General features: G+C 48.2%; 1 protein-coding gene across 1 annotated transcript; it reads right to left on the minus strand.

Annotated features, from left to right (window-relative positions):
- Nucleotides 1-23157: 23157 nt before the first annotated feature.
- On the minus strand, nucleotides 23158-25956 carry SYNDIG1L (synapse differentiation inducing 1 like; the record flags this gene model as incomplete). The annotated part of the gene is made up of 3 exons (XM_081227875.1): nucleotides 23158-23316; nucleotides 23455-23595; nucleotides 25537-25956. The coding sequence occupies 3 exons, from the start codon at nucleotides 25954-25956 to the stop codon at nucleotides 23158-23160; spliced, it is 720 nt and encodes a 239-aa protein (XP_081084001.1).
- Nucleotides 25957-27502: the final 1546 nt, after the last annotated feature.

Consider the following 27502-nt stretch of genomic DNA (forward strand, 5'->3'; position numbering starts at 1 on the left):
AAGAAGCCTAACATAAAGAAGTTTATGCTGTATTATTCCATATCTGTGAAGTTCTAGAACAGGCAAATCCAATCTAATTTAGGGGGAAAAAAAAACCCAGCAAAGAGATTACCTCTTTGCAGGGGGTGGGGATGGGATAGTGCAAGGATTAGCAGGGAAGGAGAATAAGGGAACTTTCTGGAGTGAATGTAATGTTCTATATCTTGATAGGGTTTTGGATTACACAGGTATATGCCATTGTCAAAATCTGACAAATGTACACTTGAGATTTTTGCAGTTCATTGTAATATAAATTTTATGTAGAAAGTAAAAAAAAATACTGTAACCAAATATTGAACTCTAGCTGATAATATACATGCTGAAGTATTTAGGGAGGAGTGGATAGATGTCTATGATATATTTTGAAATACATTAAAAAATTAGAAGGAATTGATAGAAGGATAGAGTAATAATGGGAGATTCTAGGTGAGCGTTTACTGTAAAATTCTTCCAGTTTTTCTGTATGTTTGAAAATTTTGTTATAATAAAATTTTGGGAGATATAAAATGTGCTGATGAAGTCTCTTCCAAGAAGTACTGGATCTTGCTTAAAATATACCACTTTTAAACATTTAATGCCAAAGATGGTGTTTAAATGTTAAAGAGGAAGATAACTGGTCTGTCCTATTTAACCCAGCTAGCTATGGCATTGTCTATGTTGGATACATAGGAAGTAAGTAGCAAATGAAACAACAAATCAACCTAGCAACAGAAAATACATTGATGTGTTGGTCCTACCCCTGCCCCCACCCAATCCTAATCATTCATTTGGGGCATGGCTGGGGATCAGGATTTTAAAAACTTCTCTATGTGGTCATAAAGTATAGCCAGGGTTAAGAACCACTGCTGGAAAGCCAGTGTTTTGGCTTAGTCACAGGGTCCAACATAGTCCCTGGTACATTGTAGGTGCTCAAGAAATACAACAAATAATAGTTGAATGAATGGTTGAATGATTCAATGAGAGAATGAATGTAAATGTGCTGCAAGCAATGTGTGGATCTTCCACCATCAATAATAATGATGCTACGATATAAAAAATAAAAACAATAAGACAGGCATCACTGGTGTTGGGGTTGGGGAGGGAGGCAAAAAGAGAGGCCTTGGGGGTGAAGTGTAGGTACACTGGATTACTGGGGAGGCACAAGTAATGAGGCTCATTTCCAGTTAGATGCATATAGACTTTGCTCTGCCTCCCCAGTCACCCTGGAATGTGGGGTGCCTTGGGGAGGGAAGGGGTTTGATATGGTCCCGATCAAGTTGAGGGGCTGGTGTTCCTGCAGCTCTGTGGTTATTAGGCTTGGGAGTCAAAGTCCCACTCTGTTCCATCCTGGAGGGCGCTGAGCTTGGTGGGACTCAGAGGCCTGGCACAGGTCCTGCTCCTTAGAGGGTTGGTCAGCTGTGTGGCTTTGGGGAGTCATTTCACCTTTCGGTTTGCAATCTCCCTAGACATGAACTGAGGGCAATAGTAGCGGCCTTGCTTTCCTCAGGGAATGTTGGGAAGATCAATCAGAAAAACATGTGGGAATCATCTTTCAGGAGCTAGAAAGCCCTAAGCATTCACTCTGTCCTCAGGATTCTTCCATCCTAACCCAAACCTCTGGACTAAGCTTAAACACCTTTCTCCTCAGGGTCCCAGCATCTGGCCATATTGTAATGGTGGCTTAGGCTTTGTCTTCCTAGCTTCTCCCAAATCTGACCCACACCTATGCTGGTTGAGAGCAGGAGCGAAAAGAAAGCAGTTATTTTGATCCACCTTCTTAGTGCCCAGCACACTGGGGATCAGAGTCGGGGTTTAGACAAAGCTGTTCCTGGCATCCAGGCTTCCTGAAGGGCAGGGCAAGTGTGTCAAGAGCCTTGGAGGTCATGGGAAGGGTGGAGGATTGGCAGGCAGTGCAGGCACTTATGGGCCATTCCTTGGACTCTCCCAGATAAAATTCAGGACATCCAGTTAAATTTAAATTTCAGATAGACAGTGAATAATTGTTTAGTATGACTAGGTCCCAATTGTTGTATGGAGCCCTGTATTTTTATTTGCTAAATCTGGCAGCGCCAATGCTGCTATTCAACAATGTATTGGAAGTCCCAGCCAAAGAAATTAGGCAAGAAAAAAAAAAAGCATCCTAGGTGGAAAGGAAGGAATTCCCTGGTGGTCCAGTGGTTAGGACTCCACAGGGGGCATAGGTTTGATCCCTGGTCAGGGAACAAAAATTCTGCAAGCCGCATAGTGCAGCCCAAGAAAAAAAAAAAAGGCAAGTTGGAAAGGAAGGAGTAGTTTATTTTCTTATTTGCAGATGACATGATTTTGTATATAGAAAATGCCAAAGAATCCACAAAAAAACTATTAACGGTGATAACCAAATTTAGCAAAGTTTCAGGGTATAATATCAACCACAAAATGAGTTTTGTTTCTATATACCAGCAATGAAATTAAGATTTCAGATTCAGCAATCTGAAAAGGAAATTAAGAAAGCAATTCCATTTACTATAGCATCCAAAAGAAGAAAATACTGTGGAGTAAATTCAACCAGGGAGTGAAAGACTTGCACACTGGCAGCTATAAAACATTGCTGAAAGAAATTAAAGAAGACCTAAATAAATAGAAAGATATCCCATATTCATGGATTAAAAATCTTAATATTAAGAATAGCAATACTCTCAAAGTGATCTATGGATTCAGTGCAATCCCTATCAAAATTCCAATGGACTTTTTTTCTTTTCAGAGGTGGAGAAGCTGATTCTTACATTTATACTTAATTTCAAGGAACACTGAATAGCCAAAACAACACTGAAAAGGAAAAACAGAGTTGGAGGACTCACATTTCCAAATTTCAAACTTATTACACAGTTGCCATAATTATAACAGTGTGATACCGGGATAAGGATAGACAGACCAACAGAACAGAAATGAGATTCCAGAAATAAACCCCAAATATCTATGGCCAGTTGACTTTCAACAAAGGTGACAAGACCATTTAATGGGGAAAGAATTCTCTCTTCAAAAAATAGTGCCTCACTCTATACACAAAAATTTACTCAAAATGGATCAACAATTTAAGTATATGGGCTAAAACTATAAAACTACTGGAAGAAAACATATGGGTAAATCTTTATGACATCAGATTTGGCAATGGCTTCTTAAAATTGACATCAAAACATGAGCAACAAAAGAAAAAATAGATGCATTTTTCTTCATAAAAATTAAAAACTTGTGCATCAAAGTCCATTATCAAGAAAGTGAAAAGACAAACAGAATGGGGGAACTATTTTAAAATCATATATCTAAAAACATTCAGTATCTGGAATACATAAAGAACTCTTACAACTCAACAGCAAAGAGACAAACAACTGAGTTTTAGAAAGGGGCATTTGAATAGACATCTTCCCAAAGAAGAAATACAAACAGCCAATAAGCACATGAAAACATGTTCAACATCACTGGTCATCAAGGAAGTGCAAATAAAAGACCAGGATGAGGTATCACTTCCCAGCCACTAGGATGCCTATAAATAACAAAAAGAAAACAAACAGAAAATAACCTGTTGTTTGGGATGTGAAGAAACCAGAACCCTTGTACATTGCTGGTGGGAATATACAATGGTGTAACCACCATGGAAAACAGTTTGGTGGTTCTTGGAAAAGTTAACAAAGAACTACCATATGTCTTAGTCAGTTTGGACTGCTATAACAAATAGCCATGGACTGAGTGGCTTAAACAACATTTATTTCTCCCAGTTCTGGAGGCTGAGAAGTCTGAGATCAGGGTGTCAGAATGGCCAAATTCTGGTGAGAAACCTCCTTCTGGCTTGCCTCCTTGCTGTATCCTCACTTAGCAGAGAGAGGAGAGAGAGCGCTCCCATGTTTCTTCTTATAGGGGCACTAATCCCATCATGGGGCTCCATTCTCTCTCATGACCTAATTACTTCCCAAAGGCCCCAACTTTACATACCATCACAGTAGGGGCTAGGGCTTCAACATATGAATTTGGGGGGACACAATTTAGTCCATAGTACCATATGACCCAGAAAATCCACTTCTAGGTATAATCTCCCCAAATTGAAAATATACTAAAACAGATACTTGCGTGTGAATGTTCATAGCAATATTATTCACAATAGCTGAAAGGTGGAAGCAATCCAAATATCTATCAACAAATGACTGGATAAACAAGATGTGGTATATCCATACAATATTCGTCAGTAAAAAGGAATGAAGTTCTGACACTTGGAACAACACGGTTGAACCTTGAAAACATGCTAAGTGAAATAAGCCAGTCACAAAAGGACAAATATTGTATGACTCCACTTCTGTGAGGTACCTAAAACAGGCAAATTCATAGAGACAGCAAGTAGATTCGAAGTTATCAGGGGGCTGGGTAGGTGGGAATAATGGACAGTTATTGCTTAATGGTTACAGAGTTTCTGTTTGGGGTGATGAAGAAATTTTGGAAACAGTGGTGATGGTGGCACAACACTGTGAGTGTAATTAATGCCATTGAATTGTACACTTAGAAATGGTTAAAGTGGCAAATATTGCATTATACACATTTTACCAGTAATAAATAAATAATCTTTGTAAAACAGAAATTAAATACTGATACATGCTACAACTTGGATGTGCCCCAAAAACATTATGCTAAGTGACAGAAGCCATACACAGTAGTCTCTATATTGTATGATTCCTTTTATATAAAATATCCAGAATAGGTAAATCCATAGAGACAGAAAGCAGGTGGATGGTTGCCAGGGGAGAGGAGGAGGGGGAAACAGGGAGTGAGTGCTTAGTGGGTACTGGGTGCTCTAGAGGGATGAAAAAATGTCGCACCTAGGAGATGGTAGCTGCACAACATTGTTGAATGTACTACATGCCACTAGATTGGACACTGTAAAATGATCAGTTGTATGTTGTGTGAATTTCACCCCAATTAAAGAAGATATCTGGGGCTTCCCTGGTGGCGCAGTGGTTAAGAATCTGCCTGCCAGTGCAGGGGACACGGGTTCGAGCCCTGGTTCGAGAAGATCCCACATGCCACGGAGCAACTAAGCCCATGCGTCACAACTACTGCGCCTGTGCTCTAGAGTCCACGAGCCACAGCTGCTGAGCCCACGTGCCACAACTACTGAAGCCTGCATGCCTAGAGCCCATGCTTCACAACAAGAGAAGCCAAGACAATGAGAAGCCCGCACACTGCAACGAAGAGTAGCTCCCACTTGCTGCAACTAGAGAAACCCTGTGCACAGCAACGAAGACCCAAAGCAGCCAAAATAAATAAATAAATAAATAAATAATTTAAAAGAGAGATCTGGCAACCCTATATGTGGCCCCTCCCCAACCCTGTGCCTTGTCCTCCCCCGGTTCCACGGACTTCTATGCATGAACTACAGAATCAGATTCAATTCTTATTCCTAAGAACATGGCCCATCACCAACCACAGCCCTTAAAAACCCTTCTCTGGGCCCTCAGGGGCTGCTGGGAAACAGGATCTCCTGGCGGCTCTGCCCTAATTCAGTGATATTTGGGTTCATTCATTTAGTACATACATACCTGCTATGGATCAGATTAGATCCTGGCCCTCCGGTTGCACAAAACCTGCATTGGTGAGGGGATGGGAACAGATCAGATATGCAAACAGACAATAAAGACATGCAACACTGACCCTGGAAGATTGTGCTAAGTAGGATATGCGACTAAACCTTCCTGGAGGAGAGAGGCAGCTTCTGAATGGTGAGGAGGAGGAGAGTTCCTGAGGGGAAAGGGCACCCTAGGATCAAAAACGCCTGGAACGGGCTTCCCTGGTGGCGCAGTGGTTGAGAATCCGCCTGCTGATGCAGGGGACGCGGGTTCGTGCCCCAGTCCGGGAAGATCCCACATGCCACGGAGCAGCTGGGCCCGTGAACCATGGCTGCTGAGCCTGCGCATCCGGAGCCTGTGCTCCGCAACGGGAGAGGCCACAACAGTGAGAGGCCCGCGTACCGCAAAAAAATAAAAATAAAAATAAACGCCTGGAACAAAGAGCCGTTGCACAGAGCTCTTGAAAATGGGGGTGTCGTGGGCAGACGATAAGGCCACAGTAAGCGTGGAGCCAGACTGCGAGGGGCGGTGAGGGGTTTGGGCACATCTTGGGGGCCACAGTGAACAGTTTCAGCAGGTTTTGTGCTCTGGGGTGGCCGTAGGGGCTCTGGGTATGCCTGAGGCTGTCTATAAAATTGTGTGTGCAGGTGTGCATCTTTCTGGGGCAAGTCTTCAGCTGCCAGTGCATCCTCAAAGGGGTCTGTGTCTCCAAGGAGGTTAAGACGTTAACTGTTAGCCAAGCTGATTATTGTTACTCTCCTCCGGCCCCCTGCGTTCCAGCCGGGCCTGATTCCTCTCCACTCCCCAGCACGGGGCTGGTTCCAGGCTGTGTTTACTGCCTGAACCTGCTCTCCACCTGCCTCCTATCACACCCTCTCCCCTCGAGGCTTCCAGGAGCCGTCCCCAGCAGCCTTTACTGCCTGGGCCACCTCTGAGTTAGTCACCGTTGTTTGGCTCCCATGTTGGAGTCTGTGGGTCTCTCTCCATAGAGGGCCTCACGTATTGCCTCCCCTCCTAACAACCTGCTCGGGCCTGTTCCACCCCTTCCCTCTCCTGACACAGCTCTCAAATGTCACCAGTGAGTGACGAGCGATGTCCCAGGTGCCAATTCTGAAGTCACCTCAGGGTACTGCTTTTTCTTCCACCCCCTCCTCCTCTTCATCTTCTGAAAAGCTCTCCTCTCTTGACCTACCTGACATTGCAGCTGCCTGTCTGGAATCTCCTCCTACTTCTAAGATCACTGCTTTTCTGTGTCTCTTTCTGGATTTTCTGTTTTTCCTTACCTTTAAAACTGTGAGTTAAAAAATAGAGCTAATTCACACATTGGGGGAAAATGTCAAAACAGAACAAAAGAACATATAGTGATAGAAACTTCTTCCTACCATGGTTTTCAATTCTCCAAAATCTCTCTCCAGGGCAAATGTGAAGTCCTTCCAAAACTGTGCCATCCCATACAATAGCCACTAGCTATACATAACTACTGAGCACTTAAAATGTGGCTAATTTGAATTGAGATATTTTGTAAGTATAAGGTACATGCCATATTTCAATGACTTAGTACAAAAATAAAATACAAAATATCTCATCAATAATTTAAAAACATAATTATAATTCAATAAAGCTGGAAAAATAACTTTAAAATCTTGATTAAATGTTAAAATGATACAATTTGGGATATATGAGGTGAAAATATATTAAAATTAATTTCACCTGCTTCTTTTTTATCTTCTAATGGGGATACTGAAAAAATGTAAATATCATATACGGCTTGCACTTGTAGCTAACATTATAATTTATTGGACAGCACTGTTCTAGAGCTAGACTCTGCATTTATAAGTATACATGTACATATGTGTTCCTTTAAAAACACAATACATACACAAATAGCAGACTTCTGTAAATTTCTTTTTGCCCTCAACCATCTTTCTCAGAGATTATGACCTATTAGTTGAACTAAGCCTTACAAAGTCATTCTTTGTAATGCCTGCAGAGCATCCATGAGATGACGGTACCATCATTTAGGTAGCCAGCCCTCTACTGATGGGGATTTAGGCTGTTTGTAATCTTTTAATGCTACCGTAACACAATGAGTCAGTGACTATCCTTGAACCTACACCTTTGGGCATATGCGCAAGGATATCTGTAGCCTGAATTCCTAAGAGTGGATTCACTAAAAGTGAATGTTCTTGGAGTACTGTTGTTGGCTTACCTCTGTGCGTCCTGCAGTGTGTACTGAGTATACTGTGCTCAGGCCAGTACATGGTAGATTATTAGCTGAACAGAAAGCTCAAATGTGGAGAAGTTCTGAGCGGGAAGGGGCTCCAGAGTTCACTATTTATTATTTCACAAATGTCTATGGTGGGTTACCAGATGAGCAGATGGGGTCTCTACCCTTAGGGAGCTCACAGAAGAATAAGGAGACGTGTGCAAACAAGTGATTCAAGCCAGTCAGATGATTTAATGAGGGTACGTGTGAAACGCAATAGGAGCGTTTTATAGATGATGAAACTGAAGCTCACAAGCCCAAGTGACTGTACCGTGGTCGCTGGTGTGGATCTCTTTTCCCCTTTAGAGCACACACTTCTGAGAGTCAGGATCCATCACAACTGTTTTACATCTGTTGTGAGATTGAGCTCCCCACTCTGCAGTCAATATATATTAGTCATTATGACATAACAGCCTTGAGATTTGTATTTTCATACTTGATCTCATTTAAATATCTCAACAGCCCTTAAGTTAGGTTGCTGCCACTTGATGTCAGCGTTCCGCCTGACCTACTGCCTTCCCCGGAGCCCACGCCTGCTCCACTCTGGCCCTTAGCTGGCAGTACTGCTCGGTGAGGTGTGACCAGGAAGGCTGCCCGAGCGCCCCAGGCAGACAGTGTACCAGGTGGTTAAGGGTTCATCCTCTGGATCCAGGATCAGGGCTCAGATGCCAACTCCATCACTCTTACCTGTGTGACCCTCAGCAGTGGATTTTGCCTCATCTGCATGAGTCATCATGGTAGTCCCTACCGCAGAGAGCTTGAGGGTGAGGGTGAAAGAAAGCCATCAGTGCTTAGACTGGTCCAGAGATGGAGGCTGTGTTCGTGGGCCCAGCTACATTACCTTATGTAGAACTGTGGAATGAGGGCCTGGAACCTGCAAGCACCTCTTTTATTGTACTGTCCGTATTTTATAAGCTTTTGTCTACTAAACATACTTTAGTCAGATGGTATGGTCTTATCACAGATTTGGAAAAGCTTTTAAAAATAGCTCATGTTATCAGTGGACAAATGGATAAACAAATTGTGTATCCACACAATGGAATATTATTCAGCCATAAAAAGAAATAAGCACTGAAAAGTGCTACAATGTGGATGTACCTCAAAAACCTTATGCTAAGCGAAAGAAGCCAGACACAAAAGGTCATGTATTGTATGATTCCATTTATATGAAATATTCTTAATAGGTAAATCCACAGAGACAGAACTCAGATTGGTGGTTGCCAGGGGCTGGGGGGAGGGGGAACGGAGAGCAGCTACTTAATGGATATAAGGGTATGAGGTTCTGGGAAAACGTTTTTCACAGGGAAGTCCCTCTATGGCTTGGAGCATGTAGGAGAAGAGTGAGGAAGGAATCCGAGGGCCAGCAGGACTTTGCCCAGGACTGGTGCAAAGTCTTACTTCAATCCACCAAATGACAATGAGGCAGGAGATAGATGGGCCCCAGGCTGAGCAGCTGGAGTTTGTCCCCTGTGGACAGATACTCCAGGATGAAGACAGTAGCAGGAGGATAATAGGAGAGGCTGGGCCCTGTCCAGATAAAAGAGACCACATATTCCTCATTCTCAAAGTCAAGGAGACCTTCCTGACTGTACATGTACAGAAATGCTCCTTGGAGGTCAAAAAGGGAGTGATGTCAACCTACCCATAGGCCTCTTTGCTGGAATCCGTCTTGGCTAAGAGATATGCATACACACAAGGGAGGACCCTGAGATAAACCAAATACAGACTCAGAGCCAGGCAAACAAGATGATTGGCCAAAGGGAACCCAGAAGAAATGCCCCATGTAAGTGATTAAAACTACCATGAGGGTGTGACCTTTTCTCTGAGCCGGCCTGTGTGTGCCTGTTCACATGTACTCTTTTTCCTCCTAATAAACATTTGATTCACTAAAAAAAAAAAAAAAAAAAAAAAGAGTATGAGGTTCATTTTGGGGGAGATGACAATGTTTGAAACTAGATATAGGTAGTGGTTGCACAACATTATAAATGTGCTAATTGCCACTGAATTATTCACTTAAAATGGTCAATTTTATAACAAATGCTAGAGAGGTTGTGGAGAAAATGGAACCTTCCTACACTGTTGGTGGGAATGTAAGTTAGTGCAGCCACTGTGGAAAACAGTATGGAGGTTCCTCATAAAACTAAAAATAATCTCACTCCTGTGCATATATTCAGACAAAACTATAATTCAAAAAGATACAGTCACCCCTATATTCATAGCAGTACTATTCACAATAGCCAAGACATGGAAACAACCTAAATGTCCATTGACAGCTGAATGGATAAAGAAGATGTGGTACATATATACAATGGAATAGTACTCAGCCATAAAAAAGAACAAAATAATGCCATTTGTAGCAACATGGATGCAACTAGAGATTATCATACTAAGTGAAATAAGCCAGAAAGAAAAAGACAAATGCCATATGATATCACTTATATGTAGAATCTAAACTATGACACAAATGAACCTATCTATGAAACAGAAACAGAATCAGGGACATAGAGAGAACAGACTGGTGTTTGCCAAGGGGGAGGAGATTTGGGGAGGGATGGAGTGGGAGGTTGGGGTTAGCGGACGTAAGCTTTTATATATAGGATGGATAAACAACAAGGTCCTACTCTAGCACAGAGAACTATATTCAGTATCCTATGATAAACCATAACGGAAAAGAATATTAAAAAAAGAATGTGTGTATATATGTAAAACTGAATCTCTTTGATGTACAGCAGTAACTAACTCAACATTGTAAATCAACTATACTTCAATAAAAAGTAAAAATAAATAGTTAATTTTATGTTATGAGAATTTCACCTCAATAAAAAGTAGCCCACCTCCATTCTCCCTTTGATGCCATTAGGGACTCCAATTAAGACCCCAGTTAGAAACCACAAATCCTTTCACATTATAAAGGAGAAGCCTTGGGAGGTAGGATGGGGAGCAGCTCACCAGGGGTCACAGAGCTGGTCCCAGCTGGAATAGAGCCAGAACCCAGGTCCCATTCACAGAGCAGATCTTTATTGAGAACGAGTCCCTGTTCTAAGCACTGAGGATTCAGCCAGCCATGAATGAGGCCCAGGAGTCCCTTTTCATGGAGTTTGCATTCTGATGGGGGAAGGCTGACAAACACACAGGTAGTAAAATATCAAGCAGGGAGAGAGCTATGAAAGAAAACAAAGTAGGTAAATGGTAGGTGGGAGGCAGCTAGGGAGGGCCTCTAAGATGAGGTGACATTTGAGCAAGCAATGCAGAGCAGGTATTTGGAGAAGGGTGTTTCTAGCGGAAGGGCCAGGACCAGCAGGTACAAAGGCAGAAGCGGGGCAAGATCATGCTTGGTGTTTTCAAGGACCAGCAAGGAGGCCACCTCTATTTGCCTCACTTCTGAGAAAGAGAGACTTATTTTGCCCTGGAGAACATGGTAGACCATTCCTGCTTAATAGCTACTTAGTCAATATTTAATTGATGCTCAAGGATGGAGGAAGTTGGGAGGTTGAGCAGAGTCTGGGGTGGGTGTTGAAGCTACACAGGTTTTTGCCTGGTGGAGAGGTCAGGGCAGCTGCCATCTACCCAGCCTGGCCCCTGGCCCCTGTGAGGGGAGCTCCCTGAGGCTTCCTGGGTGGACTCCTGGCGGGTGGGGCGGAGGGGTTCAAGCAGCTCTGAGTCAGGCAGCTCCGCCAGGATGACGGTCCTTAATTGGCTTCTCTGAGTGTGGAATCCTCTATGCACCACCCCAGGGACACCATGCAGCTGGAGAGAGCCGCTCATCACCTCTCCACCTGCAGACATTTGGGGGGGGCATGGAAAGAGGGGGACTGGAGCTGGTGTGGGTGCTGGCAAGGGCTCTGAGTTAAGGTGGGGTATCCATGCTGGGCAAAGAGCTGGTGAGTTCTGAGATGTTTTCTTGCTTGAACAACCAGACACAGCTCCTGCCCAAATTGGGGTAAAGAAGAAAATAAGAGTTGTTTCAGGCAAGAGTGGAACCTGACCCGTGCTCACTCATTTTTATTTTACTTTCTGACTCACCTTGCTGGATCAATGGGGTTTGAGGTACAGACATTTAATTTAAAGACTGAAAACTTGGCAATTAATTTTAAGGCTCCCCAACTTCCCAGATAGTTGGGCAATTTAACTTATCTCTCTGAGCCTCAGTTTTCCTGTCTATAAAATATGGGTTGACATAAAAAGGAAGGAGCCCAGTAGCCAGCATACAGTGGCAGTCGACAATCCAAGCCTAAAACCCTGAAGTTGCCTTTCATTTTCTGTCTGAGGTTGAGAAGATCCCTGTTCCATCTCACTTGAGCAGCAGCTCTCCATGGGGACTTATGACTCAAGCGCCATCCATCCCAGCTCCCCTTGACAACATATAGGTCACCTGCATGGGCAGGGTGACAGCTGACCTGTTCCCTGGGCACTGGGTCAGCATTTGGGGGAAGGATATGGAAGCAAGGACCTGCCTTCCTGTCAAAGAGGCATATGCTTCCTGTGTCTCTGGCTGGATACCAGCCGCCACACCCACCTTTGCACGACCCCCCTAACCAGGTCCTGGTGGTCTTGTTTCCCAAGATTCCTGCTCCTCCTCTAGGGTTCCGATCTGGATCACAGCTAGATGGGCTGTGGATGCCTATGACTCTGTCCTTGCTTCTCATTGGCCTCTCAGAAGAGGGCTAGAGGCTGTTCTTGGTCTTCACCATCCACCAGGTGGCTCGACAGGTGCTGGGCAGGTTTGCTGGGCTTCTTGGGTTACGGGGAACAAATATTCCTTAAAATACGTTGGGGGTAAAACATGTGGTCCTCTCTCCATGACCCTAACCCCTGCTCAGTATCATTTAGGGAAGGGAAGAGGAAAGAATCAATGGGAGAAGTTAAGGGGGGGCATATATATATATATATATATATATATATATATATATATATGTATATATCTGTGATTCTGGTGGCATCAGACTTGGGCAAGATGGGGTAATGGCCCTGGCATGTGGACAGTGGAGCTAGATGGCCTGGGTTCAAATTCCAGCTACTATCCTACTAGCTGTGTGACCAAGGGCAGTTTACTTTACCTCTCTGGACCTCAGTTTCTTTATCCCTAAAATAGGGATAAAATACTAATAGAATCAGCCTTCTAGGGATGTTTCAAGGTTTCACTGATTAATATTTGTAAAGTGTTTAGTATAGGCTTGGCGCAGAGTAAGTACTCAATATCTTCTTATTTTGTTTCAGCTTATGTAATTGATTTTACATATCTTTGACAGTGAATTTTTAAAATTGAAGTATAGTTGGTTTACAATATCAGTTTCAGGTGTACAACATAGTGACCCAGTATTTTAATAGATTTGCTTCATTTAAAGTTATTATACAATATTGGCTATATTCCCTGTGCTGTACAATATATCCTTGTAGCTTATTTATTTTATACATAGTAGTTTGCAACTCTTAATCCCCTACTCTATCCCCCTTACCTCTCCCCACTGGTAACCTCTAGTTTGATCTCTATATCAGTAAGTCTGTTTCTGTTTTGTTATATTCGTTCATTTGTTTTATTATATTCATTCATTTGTTTTATTTTTTAGAGTCTACATATAAGTGGTAACATACAGTGTTTGTCTTTCCCTGTCTGACTTACTTCACTAAACATAATACCCTCCAGGTCCATCGATGTTGTTGCAAATGGCAAAATTTCATTCCTTTTTATGGCTGAGTAATATTCCATTGCATATATGTACCACATCTTCTTTATTCATTCATCTGTTGATAGACACATAGGTTACTTCCATATCTTGGCTATTGTAAATAATGCTGCTATGAACATTGGGGTGCATGTATCTTTTGCAATTAGTGTTTTCATTTTCTTCAGATAAATACCCAGGAGTAGAATTTCTGGATATATAGTATTTCCATCTTTAGATTTTTTTTTTTTTTTTTTTTTTTTTTTTTTTTGCGGTAGGCGGGCCTCTCACTGTTGTGGCCTCTCCCCTTGCAGAGCACAGGCTCCGGATGCGCAGGCTCAGCAGCCATGGCTCACGGGCCTAGCCGCTCTGCGGCATGTGGGATCTTCCCAGACCGGGGCACGAACCCGTGTCCCCTGCATCGGCAGGCGGACTCTCAACCACTGCGCCACCAGGGAAGCCCCCATCTTTAGATTTTTAAGGAACCTCCATACTGTTTTCCATAGTGGCTGCACCAATTTATATTCCCACCAACTGTGTACTAGGGTGCCCTTTTCTCCACATCTTTGCCAATATTTGTTATTTGTGGTCTTTTTGATGATAGCCATTCTGAGAGGTGTGAGGTGATATTTCACTGTGGTTTTGATTTGCGTGACAGTGAATTTGTTTTTGTTTGCTTAAGTTGTCATCTATCTGGGCATTGGGGTTACAATGGAGGGAGATAGACATTAATCCAATATTCATTATTCAATATATTAGTCCAGTATATTATTAATCCAATATTCATTAATCTAATATTAATCCAATATTCATTAATCCAATGTACAGTTGCAATGTGGATCTGGGCTTTGAAAACGGGAACATGGGGCTCAGAGAGTGCACAGTGATGGGCATAGACCCAGCCAGGCGGGTGAGGGAGGCCTTCCTGGAGGAAGTGACTTTAGAACCAAGATTTGAAGGGTGAATAGGAGTTAATTAGTCCAAGAAGGGAAGGAAAAATATTTCAGGCAGAGGAAATAGCAAAGACCCTGCAAGTATGAAGGGCTGACTTGACCAGATTTGCCTTTAGAAAAGTTCACTTTAGCAAAAGGGAGGCCATTTAGGAGGGTTTTTTGTTTTCATTAAAATCATCTTTGAAAAGAGACTGAACAGATTTATAATAGTATTAGAATATTTCTTTATAATAATAATTATTACTTTCCCCAGTCTTTTAAAAAATTATGGTAAAAAACAATATAAAATTTACCATTTTATCCATTTTTAAGTGTACAGTTCAGTAGCATTAAGTATATTCACAATGTAGTGCAACTGATCTCCAGAACATTTTCATCTTACAAAACTGAAACTCCGTCCTATTAAATAACTCCCCATTTCCCCTTCCTCACGGCCCCTGAGAACCACCACTCTACTTTCTGTTTCTGTGAATTTGACTCTTCTACGTACCTCAAAGAAGTGGAATCATGCAGTACTTGTCCTTTTGTGACTGGCTTATTTCACTTAGCATAATGTCCTCAAGTCTCATTCATGTTGTAGCCGGTGACAGGTTGTCTTGGAGGCTTTTGCAGGAGCCCGAGTGAGAGCTGATGGGGGCTGGCCCTAGGACTTGGCAACCGAGGAGGGAGAAGGAGATGGGATCAGGGAGACTGGGGGGAGGCGGAGTCACAGGATTTGGTGAAGCATGGGAAGGTGATGAAGTTGGGTGAGGCAGGGATCCCGCTTCTGGCCTTGACCTTCAGAGGAGGCTGTGGACAGGCCAGTGTCACTCAGACTTGTGGGCTCCTTTGGAGGATGTGGGTGACCAAGGGGCTGAGTTGCAAATAGAGGAAACTGAGAAAGAACCTCTTCTCTGTCTTCAGCCCAGAGTCTCGCGGAGATCAGAGAGGACAAGGAGAGAGCAGCTGCCCTGGCTTCTTTGCCCCCTTGTTTGTATCCTCCTACAGAGCACAGACCTCGCTGCACGGGAAAGGTGGGTCTTTCTGGCATCCCAGATGAAAAGTAGGAGGAGGCGCCTAAGAGTTCTGTGCCCTGTCCCTTCCTATTCAGATACTACCAGGCTGGGCACCGCAAGGGTCCACCCTGCTGTCCCTGGTCTGTTTTGTTCTCCTTGGAATTGTAAAGCCCCTTTCACCTGGAGACCCTCCTCCCAGCTCTCATCTCCCCGAAGAAGTGGGTGATTCTCCCCTCCGAGAGAGAAATCACGGACAAAAGAATCCTAACCCCGACCTTCTCCAGCTGTGTGGCAAGTCACTTCTTTCCCAGCGATGTGTCCAGAGAGCCTGTGTTGAACGTCTACAGAAAGCAGGCCCCGCACCAGACCTAGCGAGGCCGAGACAGACACGGGTCCCACCCTCGGAGGAGCAAAAGGCTGTAGATGTGGCAGAGATATCAGTGTGAACAGGTGTGGTGACGGCTCATGAAGGAAGGTGGTTTGTTCCACTTGGTTTTGGGTGGGGCGGTGGGGAAGAGTTGCCAGAAAGTGCTAGAGATGGGATTTTCTAGAACTGTCTTGGAAGATTTCTATCAGCTTGGAGGAAAAGGTCAGGCAGTAGGGCAGACAAGGGAATTCTTGGCAGGGGGACATGAGAAACAGGCTCGTGCCTTCAGCTTGTTATCAGCAGACGTCTGCCTGGAGAAGTCAGCAGGGTCGCCGTACACCAGGATCTGGCTTTAGTCTTGTCTGGCGGTGGAAGGTGTCGGGGTGGAGGAAGGTGAGGAGATTCTGGCAGGGAAGCCATTTAGGGTGGTGTTCCCTTGGAGATAGTTAAAAGCATTCTCCAGGGAATTCCCTGGCAGTCCAGCAGTTAAGACTCCACCCCTTGGGCTTCCCTGGTGGTGCAGTGGTTGAGAGTCTGCCTGCCGATGCAGGGGACACGGGTTCATGCCCCGGTCCGGGAAGATCCCACATGCCGCGGAGCGGCTGGGCCCATGAGCCATGGCCGCTGAGCCTGCGCGTCCGGAGCCTGTGCTCCACAACGGGAGAGGCCACAACAGTGAGAGGCCCGCGTACAGCAAAAAAAAAAAAAAAGACTCCACCCTTTCACTGCTGAGGGCCCCCTTTCAATCCCTGGTCGGGGAACTAAGATCTCACAAGCGGCGTGGTGCGGCCAAAAAAAAAAAAAATTCCACATAGCACTTACTAGACACCTAATGCTGTTGTAGAAGCCATACAAGTGTTAATTTACATAATAGTCACACCAACCCTTTGCAGTAGTCACCATCATGGTGTCCCTTTTCCACACAGGAAAACACCCAAGGTTGCACAGAGCAGGGCATAGGATTCGAACCAGGCAGTCTGGCTCCAGACTCTGTGCTTTCAACCACTGTGTTAAGCTTTGTCTCTCAGCCAGCTCTGAGCAGAAGTGTTAGGACAGGGCTGGAGGGGATGAAGGTGGGGAAAATGACCAGAAGCTGGGCTCAGATGGGATGAGGGTGGGGGGTGAGGGTGGAGCCATGTCAGCTGCTCAGACACCATGATGGTACCATTCACTGAGCTGTGGCACCAGGAGGAAAGAGAGCCTTGCTGGCCTCGTTCTCCCAGTCTGTAAAATGGGGACAGGAACACTTGCCTCAGTGCAGAGGGGGCCCGAGTGGAGGTCTTTTGTGCACCAAAGGCGCTCTGTCAGCACGGCCTGCCCCTGCCGCCTCACCGCTAGCCCTGTCCTCTGCTGCCAACATGCCTGCTGTCCCCTCTGTCCCCCTCCTGGCCGCCTCTGGGGGCACCCTGCCCTCTGGGAATTCCTTTCTCTGTCATTTCCCCGTGGAGCTACAAGTGGCTTTGAAGTCTGCCCGGCCCTTTAGAGGGAGGGAGGTGAGAACAGTTCAAGGGATGTAGGTCGGAAGTATTTGGAAATGCAGCTGGGCCGCCCGAGCACCTTTTATTTTCGTTCAGAACATCTGAGTGGGGCTTCCCTGGTGGCGCAGTGGTTGAGAGTCCGCCTGCCGATACAGGGGACGCGGGTTCGTGCCCCGGTCCGGGAAGATCCCACATGCCGCAGAGCAGCTGGGCCCGTGAGCCATGACCACTGATCCTGTGCGTCCGGAGCCTGTGCTCCGCTAATGGGAGAGGCCACAACAGCGAGAGGCCCGCGTACCGCAAAAAAAAAAAAAAAGAACATCTGAGTGTCTCTGTGGGTCCCCCACCTCCCAGAGCAGGACTGCCCGTTGCCGAGAGGATGTGAGTGCCCATGGTGGTGGCAGGAACTGCTGTGAGCTTGGAGCAGCCAGGCTAAGCAAAGCTCTCCCCCTCCCGCCCCACCCTGCCATGCCACCAAAACAGAAGGGCTGAGGTACCAGCCCCAGGGAGGGGCTGCCTGGGACAGCCTTCGAAGCAGGAAACAGCCCGGGAGGAAGGCTCAGGGAAGCAGTTTGTTAATATTCACAGCGGAGGCAACAGTCTTCCCTGGGTTTTCAGCGTTTCCACAGCAGGCAGCGACATCACCAGCCTAGCTCAGCAACTCCAGGGCCTGGGAGGCGAGGCCTGCGTTTGGCTCATAAATCGCTGTGTGACATTGGGCAACTCACTTCCCTCTCTGGGCCTTGGTTGTCTCTTCTGTAGCATCAGGGACTGTGATTAGATCACCTCCAGGTTTCCTTCCTGCTGCAGCATTCCGGATTCATATTCTTGTCAACTTGGCCACGGACTCCTGCCTCAGCACACCCGCTTCCTGCCCCCCGGGTGCGGTTCAGGCCTGGCTAGACCCAGAAAATGTGCTGGGACTGTCTCTTGGAAGAAGCAGGGATGCAAGGGCAGACTGAGGAGTGGTGGGTTTGTCTAGAGCCCACTCCCCGGGAGCATCCTTAGGGGAGGAGAGAGGCCGTGTGCACACAGATGATGTCTTTGCCGGCAGGGGTGACATCTGAGATACTTAACAGTCAGGGCAGCTCAGGCTGCCTGAGCACTTGGGGGAGGGGGGCTGCTGTGCCCACCGTTAACCCTTTAGTTCCTGGGGGGGCGTCTCGGGGTCCTGGGGGAGGGACCAGGAAGGCAGGAAAGGGAAATATTTGGGGGGCTTGGGACAGGGCCTGTTTATCACCTGGTGAGGAAATGTTTCAGCATTTTGACAACCCGCGTGACTGTGTCAGCGACCTGCTATCTATCAACCCTGTTTGCGGGGAGGGAGGGAGGGAAAGGGAAGGCTGCTGGGCCCCTCCGGGAGCTGGTTTCTAGCCATTTCCACTATCAAAAAAATTCCTTTCATTCAGAGTGGGTGGCAGGTCACTGTTCTCACTTGGCCCAGCGTCCCAAGGCCCCTGGCCTGCCACCTGAGGGTCCCCCTCCTCCCCCTGCCCTTGGGTACAGTGAAGGGAGGCTTCCTCCCCCCAGCTCCTTTCCACACAGCATTTTAGCCCAGCTGCCCTGAACCACTGGCTCCTGTTTCCTTTGTGTCTACCACTCTCAGCCATCCTCCCTCCCCTGCACAGGGCCCGTTGGGCCCCCATCCTCCTATCCCCCTCCCCCAGGTGATGACCTTTCCAATCTCATTCTGCCTGGCCTTTGGAGGAGAAAGTTGAGATGGGGTTTCAGGGCTGAGGTAGGGGGAGCAGGTGCACTTTAAGGGCAGTTGGTGGAGGAGACCCCGGATTCCTGGTGCACAGCCACTTCTCTGCCTGCTGCCCTGACTTCCCTGTGCAGCAATTTCGGTTTCTATTTTAAACAATTTGAGTTGTTTGCTTCCCTGCCTTCCTGCTGGGTGTTTATAGTGAGGAAAATCATTGGTAATATTTGCACAGATGTGCTGGCGCTGCAGCTCATCGTGGGCACCTATACCCAGGGGACCCTCCCTGCCCCCAGCTTCTCTGCCAGCCTGAGGAATCAGCCGCAAGTGGGGTAACTGCAAGCCCCCTGCTTCCCAGGAGCCTCAGGCAGTGAGACACAGGCAGAGCTGGGAAGCAGGAGGCCTAAAGTGCCCCAGGCATGCCCGGAGGCTCTGCGTGACAGGGGAGGGGGCCCTGCCAGCGTGGCAAGGACGGATCAGGGTGAGCCCAGGCTCCACACAATGGGCCCTTCCAAGGGGGCTGGGAGCGAAGTCCCTAGGGGCTACGTTTCTGATTCCATTTTCTTCTGCAGAGCCTGAACTTGCAGCTGAGGGAAGGGGATGGGGTGAGGACGGTGTGGAACAGGGCCAGGGTTGAACATAGAAAACTGTTCAACGGCTTCTCCTTTGTCTCCAGGCCTGGACCAGCGTTTTGCAGGGCTGGGAAGGAGGTGGGAGCTCTCAGGGCTGTGAGGCAGCCTGCCCAGCCCAAGCAGAGCCTGGACTGGAGTCCGCGCTGCCTGCTGCCCAGGCCCGGGGCCCAGTGGGACTGGGGACAGGGACACTACAGACCAGACGGGGCCGGGAGGGGCTCCTCAGCCACCGCGTCTCCTGCTTCACCCCTGGCATGTGCGCATGCTGTACGTGTGGGCACACGTGAGTGTGGGCACGAAGGATTTGTGCCTGCGTGGGCTGTGCCCGTGTGCGCGCGTGCACAAAGGAGTGCGCGGCTGCATGCCCGCACCTGTGTGTAGGTGTGAGTACGCACATTCTGTGTGCATAGGTGCATGTATGCGTGCGTGTCTGTGTTTTGGTTTGGGTTCCCCTGGGGCCTTCTGAGACAAGGGTTCGATCGTAGGTAGTTTATTGGGAGGTGATCCCAGGAAGCGCAGCAGGGGAGTAAGGAAGAAGATGGGGACAGGAAGGCAGCCAGCGAGGGACGTGCTTTTAAGCAAACTGCCACTACAGGCAACTGAAGCTCAGTCCTGCTGGGGAGCCCTGAGAGCGTGTAGAATATGACTAGTGTCCTCCCTTCCAGATGCCGGGAAATCTGGGGTTATTTGTCCACCGGCTTCCATCCGTCAGTGGTTGAAGTCACTTTTGGCTTATCCTGCCTGTGGGCCCAGTATCACAGAGTTCCCAGGAAGCAGCCTTCGTTGTGGGGAGGTAAATGCCGAGGGGATCTCGGTGGCACCACCGGGTCTGCTGCCGCTTGGTGGGTGTGGTGGGTGCGGTGATGTGCTGCTCCGGCCCCCGCAGGAATGATGGGCTTAGTCCTCCAGCTGCTGCAGGTACTGTCAGCAATCAGCCTTCAGGGCATACCCCGCTTAGGGAGCAGCTCCAGCTGAAGAGATCCGCCTCACCGGAGAGTCACAGCCCTTTTCTGGGTGGCCCACATCCAATGACTGATTGATAAGCAGATATAAAGGCCTGGCCCTTCGTCCTACCTTGGGTCAACTCTGAAGGGCATCCTGGATCCAGACCCCACCTTGGGTTGGCCCAGTCATTTGGGCCAGCATCGCAGCCTGGCCTCCCCGCCATTCAGATCGGCCTTCTGCTCCGTTCCTCAAATGTTATCCCAAGAGCGTCTCCTAACGTACATCATGCGCTCATCTCTCTCAGGGGTACCCAGCCTGTGCAACATGTGTGTGTGTGTCCATAGCTGTGTCTTGCAAGTAGGCACATGTGGGTGCAAGTGTGCCAGCGCCCTCCATGCAGTGACCTAGAGGACAGGCTTGTGCCTCTGCCAGTCCAGGCAGGTTCCTGGGGGCCTGGGACCGAGAGCATTTGGTGCTGAGGCTGTGGTCTGAGGCAGACAGAGATGGTTTCCTCCCCATACCACCCGTGAACAGCCCCCATAAGGGAGGTATGAGGGACTCTAGAGAGGGCATCGGGGGAATGGGGCTCCTTGGTGACCCCGTACCTTGTGTCCACCCTTGATAGCTCCAGGCAGCTCAGGGGGGCCTCAGTCACCCTGGCTCACATCCTTTCCACCTGATCTCCAAGGCCTTCGAGTCTAGAAGGGATTTTTCTTCAGCATGGACCTTGCCTTATCTCTCAGAGTCAAATGCACGCCATCATCCTGCATCCAGGCTACTCTGAGCAGAGAAGTCCTCCAAGCCAGAGTGCCTCCCCCTTCTCCTAAGGCCCGGATGTGGGCATGTCCTCTCAAGAACATGCTGCTAGGGGCCAGAAGAAGTAGGCTTGGGAATGGAGGTCAGTCTTGGGGAAGAAATGGACGCAGGCAAAGGTGGAGGCAGGCGAGGACAGTAAGAGGCCCAGAGGGCACCAGGTGTTACAGAAATGTTTATTACAAGGATAATTATATACAATAATGGGACATTAAAACTGCTGATCCTGGGCCTGTGAGACTTCAGGGGATGCAGGGAATGGAGGGCTGGGTAACGCCTGGGATTAGGGAGGATGGTGGGACAAGTTGGTGGATTCATAGCCCCGAGCTCTGGATGGGGGACGGGAATGACCAGGTCCGCAGATTGTGCACAGTGAGGTCCATAGCTTGAACTCTGAAAAGCCTGCCCTCACAATGTGCTCCTCCTGCCTGTCTGGATGTCTCTAGAATTCTGGAGGATTCCTAGAGGTTGAGGGCGTTAGGAGCAGCTCTGAGCCGGGGTGCCAGTGAAGAAACTCCAAGGCTGACCAGGGGTCCAGCATTCAGAGGTGGGAAAACATCACTGGCCTTTGAGACACAGGCCTGACCTTCCTCTTCCTTGAGTTGGTAGAGCCCTCAGTTTGGCTCCAGCCTGGATGTTCTAGGCATAATCCAAACAGCTTTGAACCCCCCTCGGGAGGCTCCTGCCACATCCCTGCCCATGAATACTAAGGGTCATCCCTTAGTATCCCTTAGATACATTCTCTTCATCTATCTAGACCTTGCTCACCTCCTCTAGGAAGCCTTCCTGGGCTGCTCAGCTGCCACGCCAGGCCTGTGTCCCTCCTCTCATCTCACTCACTACTCAGGGTCTCCTCGCTATGTTTCCACAGGGCTGCATCTAGGGTCCTGCTGGGCTGATGGCACTCTCTCTCTGTCTACCTGGGATGGTGCCAGCTCAGAGCCCCCCGGGAGGAGCCTAGAAAAGGATGTTGTGGGAACAGGGGCAACACTATTCCAGGGCCCTCCAGGCTTTGTGTCATCTCATCTGCCTTTCGTTCCTGCACAGAGACGCTCCAAGAACCTGCCCTCAGTACAGACTTTATACACCCGAGATGTCCCTTCTCTGCCTAGAATCTACACTGTCTTATCTTACAAGCCCACAGGAGAGGTAAGCACCCTCCAGAACCAGAAAGACCAAGGGGTCCCTATGTCTCTATGGACTTCCCTCTTGGCTGGCTGAGGTCTGGGCATCATGAGCCAGAGAGTGGAGCTGGGGAAAGCCAGGGTGTCCCAGGTGGAGATTCCTGTGGCTGCAAGGACTGGGTCAGCTCCTTTTCTCCCCAGGCATCCCTTTCCCTCCCTGTAATCTGTTCTTTCTCTGTGGAGAGGTTAACAGAGTCAGGTAGTGGGGTGCTTGCAGGGCAGGAGACCCTTTAGGAAGTAAGCAGAATGGGGAGAGCTCCCAGCTAGAAGGAGGCCCTGCCTGGACGGCCAGGTGGGCAGCCCTATCCTCTCCTGCTTCCCAACATAGACTGGGCTGGAGAGTGATGCTCCCAGCCCTGCTTTAGGCTGGTTGCAATAGGCAGGAAGAAGTGAAGGTTGCACCCCTCAGGCTGCAGCCTGGGAGGCCTCCTCCCAATAAACCATCCTCATGAGTTGTCTTCAGGGGCCAGCACTTCCCAGAGAGTCTGCTACCCCAACCCCCCTTGCCTCCTCAGGTGGAGCGGGGAGTCAGGATGCCAGGACTTCTTGGCCACTAGCTGTGGCCATTCTGGGACATGTAAGCTGCCAGGGCTACCACCACGGCCACATAGAGACCAGCCCCGATGGCGATGGAGAGTGTGGCCAGGAATAGGGCCCGGCGGGAGGTGGTGCTGGCCAGGCGGAAGTCCCCCTTGGAGATGGCCTTGCTGGTCTAGGGAGAGAGAGGCGCTGATGAAAGGGAGCATCCCCACGACCAGCAAAACAGCCCCAGCCCTCCAGGCCCTGACCCCAGGCCCCCCAGAGGAGCAGGGTGGCCAAAGCAGAAGCCCTGGGCCCCACGGGCTCTTACCCCCTGGGAGAAGTAGAAGGCAGCTATGCCCAGTGGCCAGAAGCAGCAGAGCATGGAGAAGATAGTGAGACCCAGGTGGTCCCTGGGAGGCAGCGTAAGGAAGCTGTCTTCACTTTCACTCTCTGTCGAGGTTGCATCACTCTGCAAAACATGAGTGGGTTCTTGTGACCTGGCCCAGGATCACCCATTGGCAGTGATGTGGGGCAACGGGAAGACCACCTGTTGTTAGTGGGAGTGTGGGTTGGGCTCGGTACTCTCTACCAAGAGCTTTGACAGTGAATGGCCCAGTGATTCCACCCTTAGGAATTTATCACTAGGAAAGAATACAAATATACACGTACTGGAACGTTCATCATAGGATAGTAATTGTGAAAAATTAGAAACAATCTCAACACCCAATGACCAGGAGGTTGGGTTAATAATTGATGGAAGAACCTACAATGGAATACCATGTAACCCCTAAAAATCACCTTGTAGAAAATATTAGATTACGTGGAGCAAAACTGAAATATGTTGCTTAAAGAGGAAAGTTTCTGATATAGAACTGTGTATAGCAAGATCTCTTTTGGGGAGTAGGGTAGGAAAAAAACACATAAGTAAAAAAGACTGGAAGATCATCCACTAAAATAATAGTTATCTTTGAATGGTTTTCTATATTGACTTTAAATTACTTATATAATTAAGAAAACAAGAACAAGGTGAACTTTCCTCAAAGTTTAAAAGTCCATAGATGGATGGATGAATGGATAAAGACAATGTTATCTATCTATCTACCTATCTATCATCTATCATCTATCTATCTATATATGTACAGTGGAATTTTTTTTTTCTTTCTTTCTTTTTTTTTTTTTGCGGTACGCAGGCCTCTCACTGTTGTGGCCTCTCCCGTTGTGGAGCACAGGCTCCGGACACGCAGGCTCAGCGGCCATGGCTCACGGGCCCAGCTGCTCTGCGGCATGTGGGATCTTCCCGGACCAGGGCACGAACCCGTGTCCCCTGCATTGGCAGGCGGACTCTCAACCACTGTGCCACCAGGGAAGCCCTACAATGGAATATTATTCAGCCATAAAAAGAAGGAAATCGTGCCATTTGGGACAACATGAATCTTGATGCATTATGCTAAGTGAAATATGTCAGACAAAGAAAGACATATACTGTATGATCTCACTTACATGTAGCATCTAAAAAAGCTGAACTCATAGAAACAGTGAGCAGATTGGTGGTTGCCAGGGGCTGGGGAGTGGGGGGAATGAGGAGACGTTGGTTAAAGAGTGCAAACTTCCAGTTATAAGAGGAATAAGTTCTGGGGATCTAATACAGCGTGGTGACTGTAGTTAACAATAACGTATCGTACAATTGCAAGTTCTAAGAAAGTAGATCTTAAATGTTCTCACTATAACAACAACAGCAAAATGGTAGTTATGTGAGGTGAAGGATGTGTTAACTAACCTTATTGTGGTAAAGATTTTGTAATACGTACATGAATCAAATCATGGCTTTATACACCTTAAACTTAAACAATGTTATATACCAATTATCTCTCGATTGAGCTGGAAAAAAACAAGAACAAAATGTGCTATTAAAAATTAAATATTCGGGCTTCCCTGGTGGCGCAGTGGTTGAGAGTCTGCCTGCCGATGCAGAGGACACGGGTTCGTGTCCCGCTCCGGGAAGATCCCACATGCCGCAGAGCGGCTGGGCCCGTGAGCCATGGCCGCTGAGCCTGCGCGTCCGGAGCCTGTGCTCTGCAACGGGAGAGGCCACAACAGTGAGAGGCCCGCGTACCGCAAAAAAAAAAAATTAAATATTCATAACCCTTAAAAATTGTGAATCGCTATGTTGTACACCTACTTACATAATATTGTAAATCAACTATACTTCAATAAAAAAGATACCCTAATGCAGTTAATCTTAAAAAAATTAAATAGCCCAAGTTAACGTTTCTCAAAGTGTAGATAGCACCTGTGTCAGAGGTGCCTCTTCTTTGGTAACATACAGATTCCTGGACCCTAAGCCAGGCCTACAGAATCTCAACACCTGGAGGTGAGCCCAAGTATCTGCATTTTAAACACACATACTCACCTCCTCCTCCTCCTCCTGGTCGTCCTCTTGGCCTTGGAGCTCCTCTTGAACCCCGTAGGACACAGTCTGGATGGTGACATCCTCTTCCACTTGGCCAGGTTCTGTGGACCGCTCCGTTGGCCCAGCGGGGGGCTCCCTGCTCTCTGTGAAGCTGGTTTCGCAGCTGTCTGCCCTGGGCTCCTTGACCTTGTCCCTCCCCAGGAGGCAGTTGGGCCTGTACCAGGCCTCCACGGCCAGCTGCAGGGATCCTGGGTCCAGGAGCTGGTGGGCGTGAGCAGGCCCAGCACCACCCAGGAGGTAGGAGTAGATCTTCTCCCGGCACGGCCAGGCGGGAGAAGCCTCGGGGTAGGGGTAGGGGCCATGGAGGTGTGCGGGGTCCCGAGGCAGCAGTGGATTCTGTAGCTCACTCAGACTCTCCATGGTTCTGGGGGCAGCTCTGGGGAGGAGAGCCCCAGAGCCCCAGGACTTGGTGGCCAGCTGAGCAGTCCTCAGACAGCCTGCTGGGAGAGCAAGACAGACACTGAGGCCGGCATTCTGGATGCAGGACCGGAAGTGGTGAAGAGCACAGACTCTGCAGTCTGGCTTGCTCTAGACCCTGCCTGTACCACCGGCCAGCCGCGGGACCTTGAGTTGGCCACTCAACTCCTCAGAATCTCCGTTTCTTTGTCTGCAGATTAGGGACAGCAGCAGTACTTACCTCATAGAGTTGGTTCATTCATCTATCCATTCAACACATAGCTATTGAGCATCAGCGATGGCCAGGCACTGGACAGATGCTGGGGATGCGATGGTGAGAAGGGCGGGAAGCGGGGAGAGGAACAAAGATGCACACTTTGTCTTCCAGAGCTTACAACTGGTGGAGAAAACGCCTGCCCTGAAGGAGAAGTACAGCAGAGGGTGTGAGAATGTACGATGGATAGAACTGACACAGAGGCGCAGGGGAGGCTTTTGAACTGAGATCTGAAGGAAGATGAGCTGACAAGGTGAGGGGAGGGGGGACACGTTTCGCGGAGAGGCCGAATAAAGGAGGGTAGGCAAGGGAGCTGAGAGAAGGCTGGTGTGGCTCAGGGTACAGAGGAAGGTGTGAGATGGAGTGCAGGCCCAGACCGTGCAACCCCATTTAGGTCTAAGGGGCCTTCAGGGATCTTGGCAGGGGTGAGAGGATGAGATTTGGGTCCTGAAGCCTTCCTTGTGGCTGTGTGGGGGGGGCGGCTTGGACTGACTGTGACACCAATAGGAGGCTTTGCCATGGCTTCAGGTAAGTTGAGGACAACTGGGACTCAACGGTGAGGAGATGGAGAAAAGGGGGCCGGCCTTGGGAGATACTGACAGGACTTGGTGGCAGGTGGGATGTTGGGTTGCCAGAGGATTTGTTCTAGGGTTGGTGGGACCACCGTTAGCTCAGAGCTCGCTACATGCCATGTGCTCACAGAGGTCAGTTCTTCCTGAGGAAGGATGCTTCTCCCCAGGTATGGTCTTAGGGGGATGCACCTTAGGCTAACCTCCCTTATAAGGCAAATTGTAGGATCAGGGGCAGGGCTTCCTGGGTGCTAAGGTCTGGACTTGCACATCCCAGTTGGAAATGCAGACACCCTCAGGGGCTGCCTCTTCCTCTTTCAGCCAGCCCTGAGCACCTACTGTGCATTTGGAAAGGACGCATAGTGGGTGCTCAGGACTGGCTGAAGGAGAAAAAGGCAACTTTTGAGTGTGTCTACAGCAAATCCATACACACTCTGGGGTGTGGCAGGTAGAAGTGGGGTCTGGAGAGAGAGGAGGGGCACGCCAGGTGGCCTCAGGAGGCTTGCTGTCTCCCTCCCAGGCACATCATGAAGCTGGTGGGGGCCAGGGTCATGTCTTGCCCTGGATTTATAACCTGGAGGTTGGAGACTCAGTCCTGGCCCTGACACTTTGGGCAAATTTTCATGCCCTTCTGGGTTTCCTCACCTGTACAGTGCAGATGATAATC

Source organism: Mesoplodon bidens (genome assembly GCF_964165515.1).
Source record: "Mesoplodon bidens genome assembly, chromosome: 3".
In the NCBI taxonomy this organism is placed as follows: domain Eukaryota; kingdom Metazoa; phylum Chordata; class Mammalia; order Artiodactyla; family Ziphiidae; genus Mesoplodon; species Mesoplodon bidens.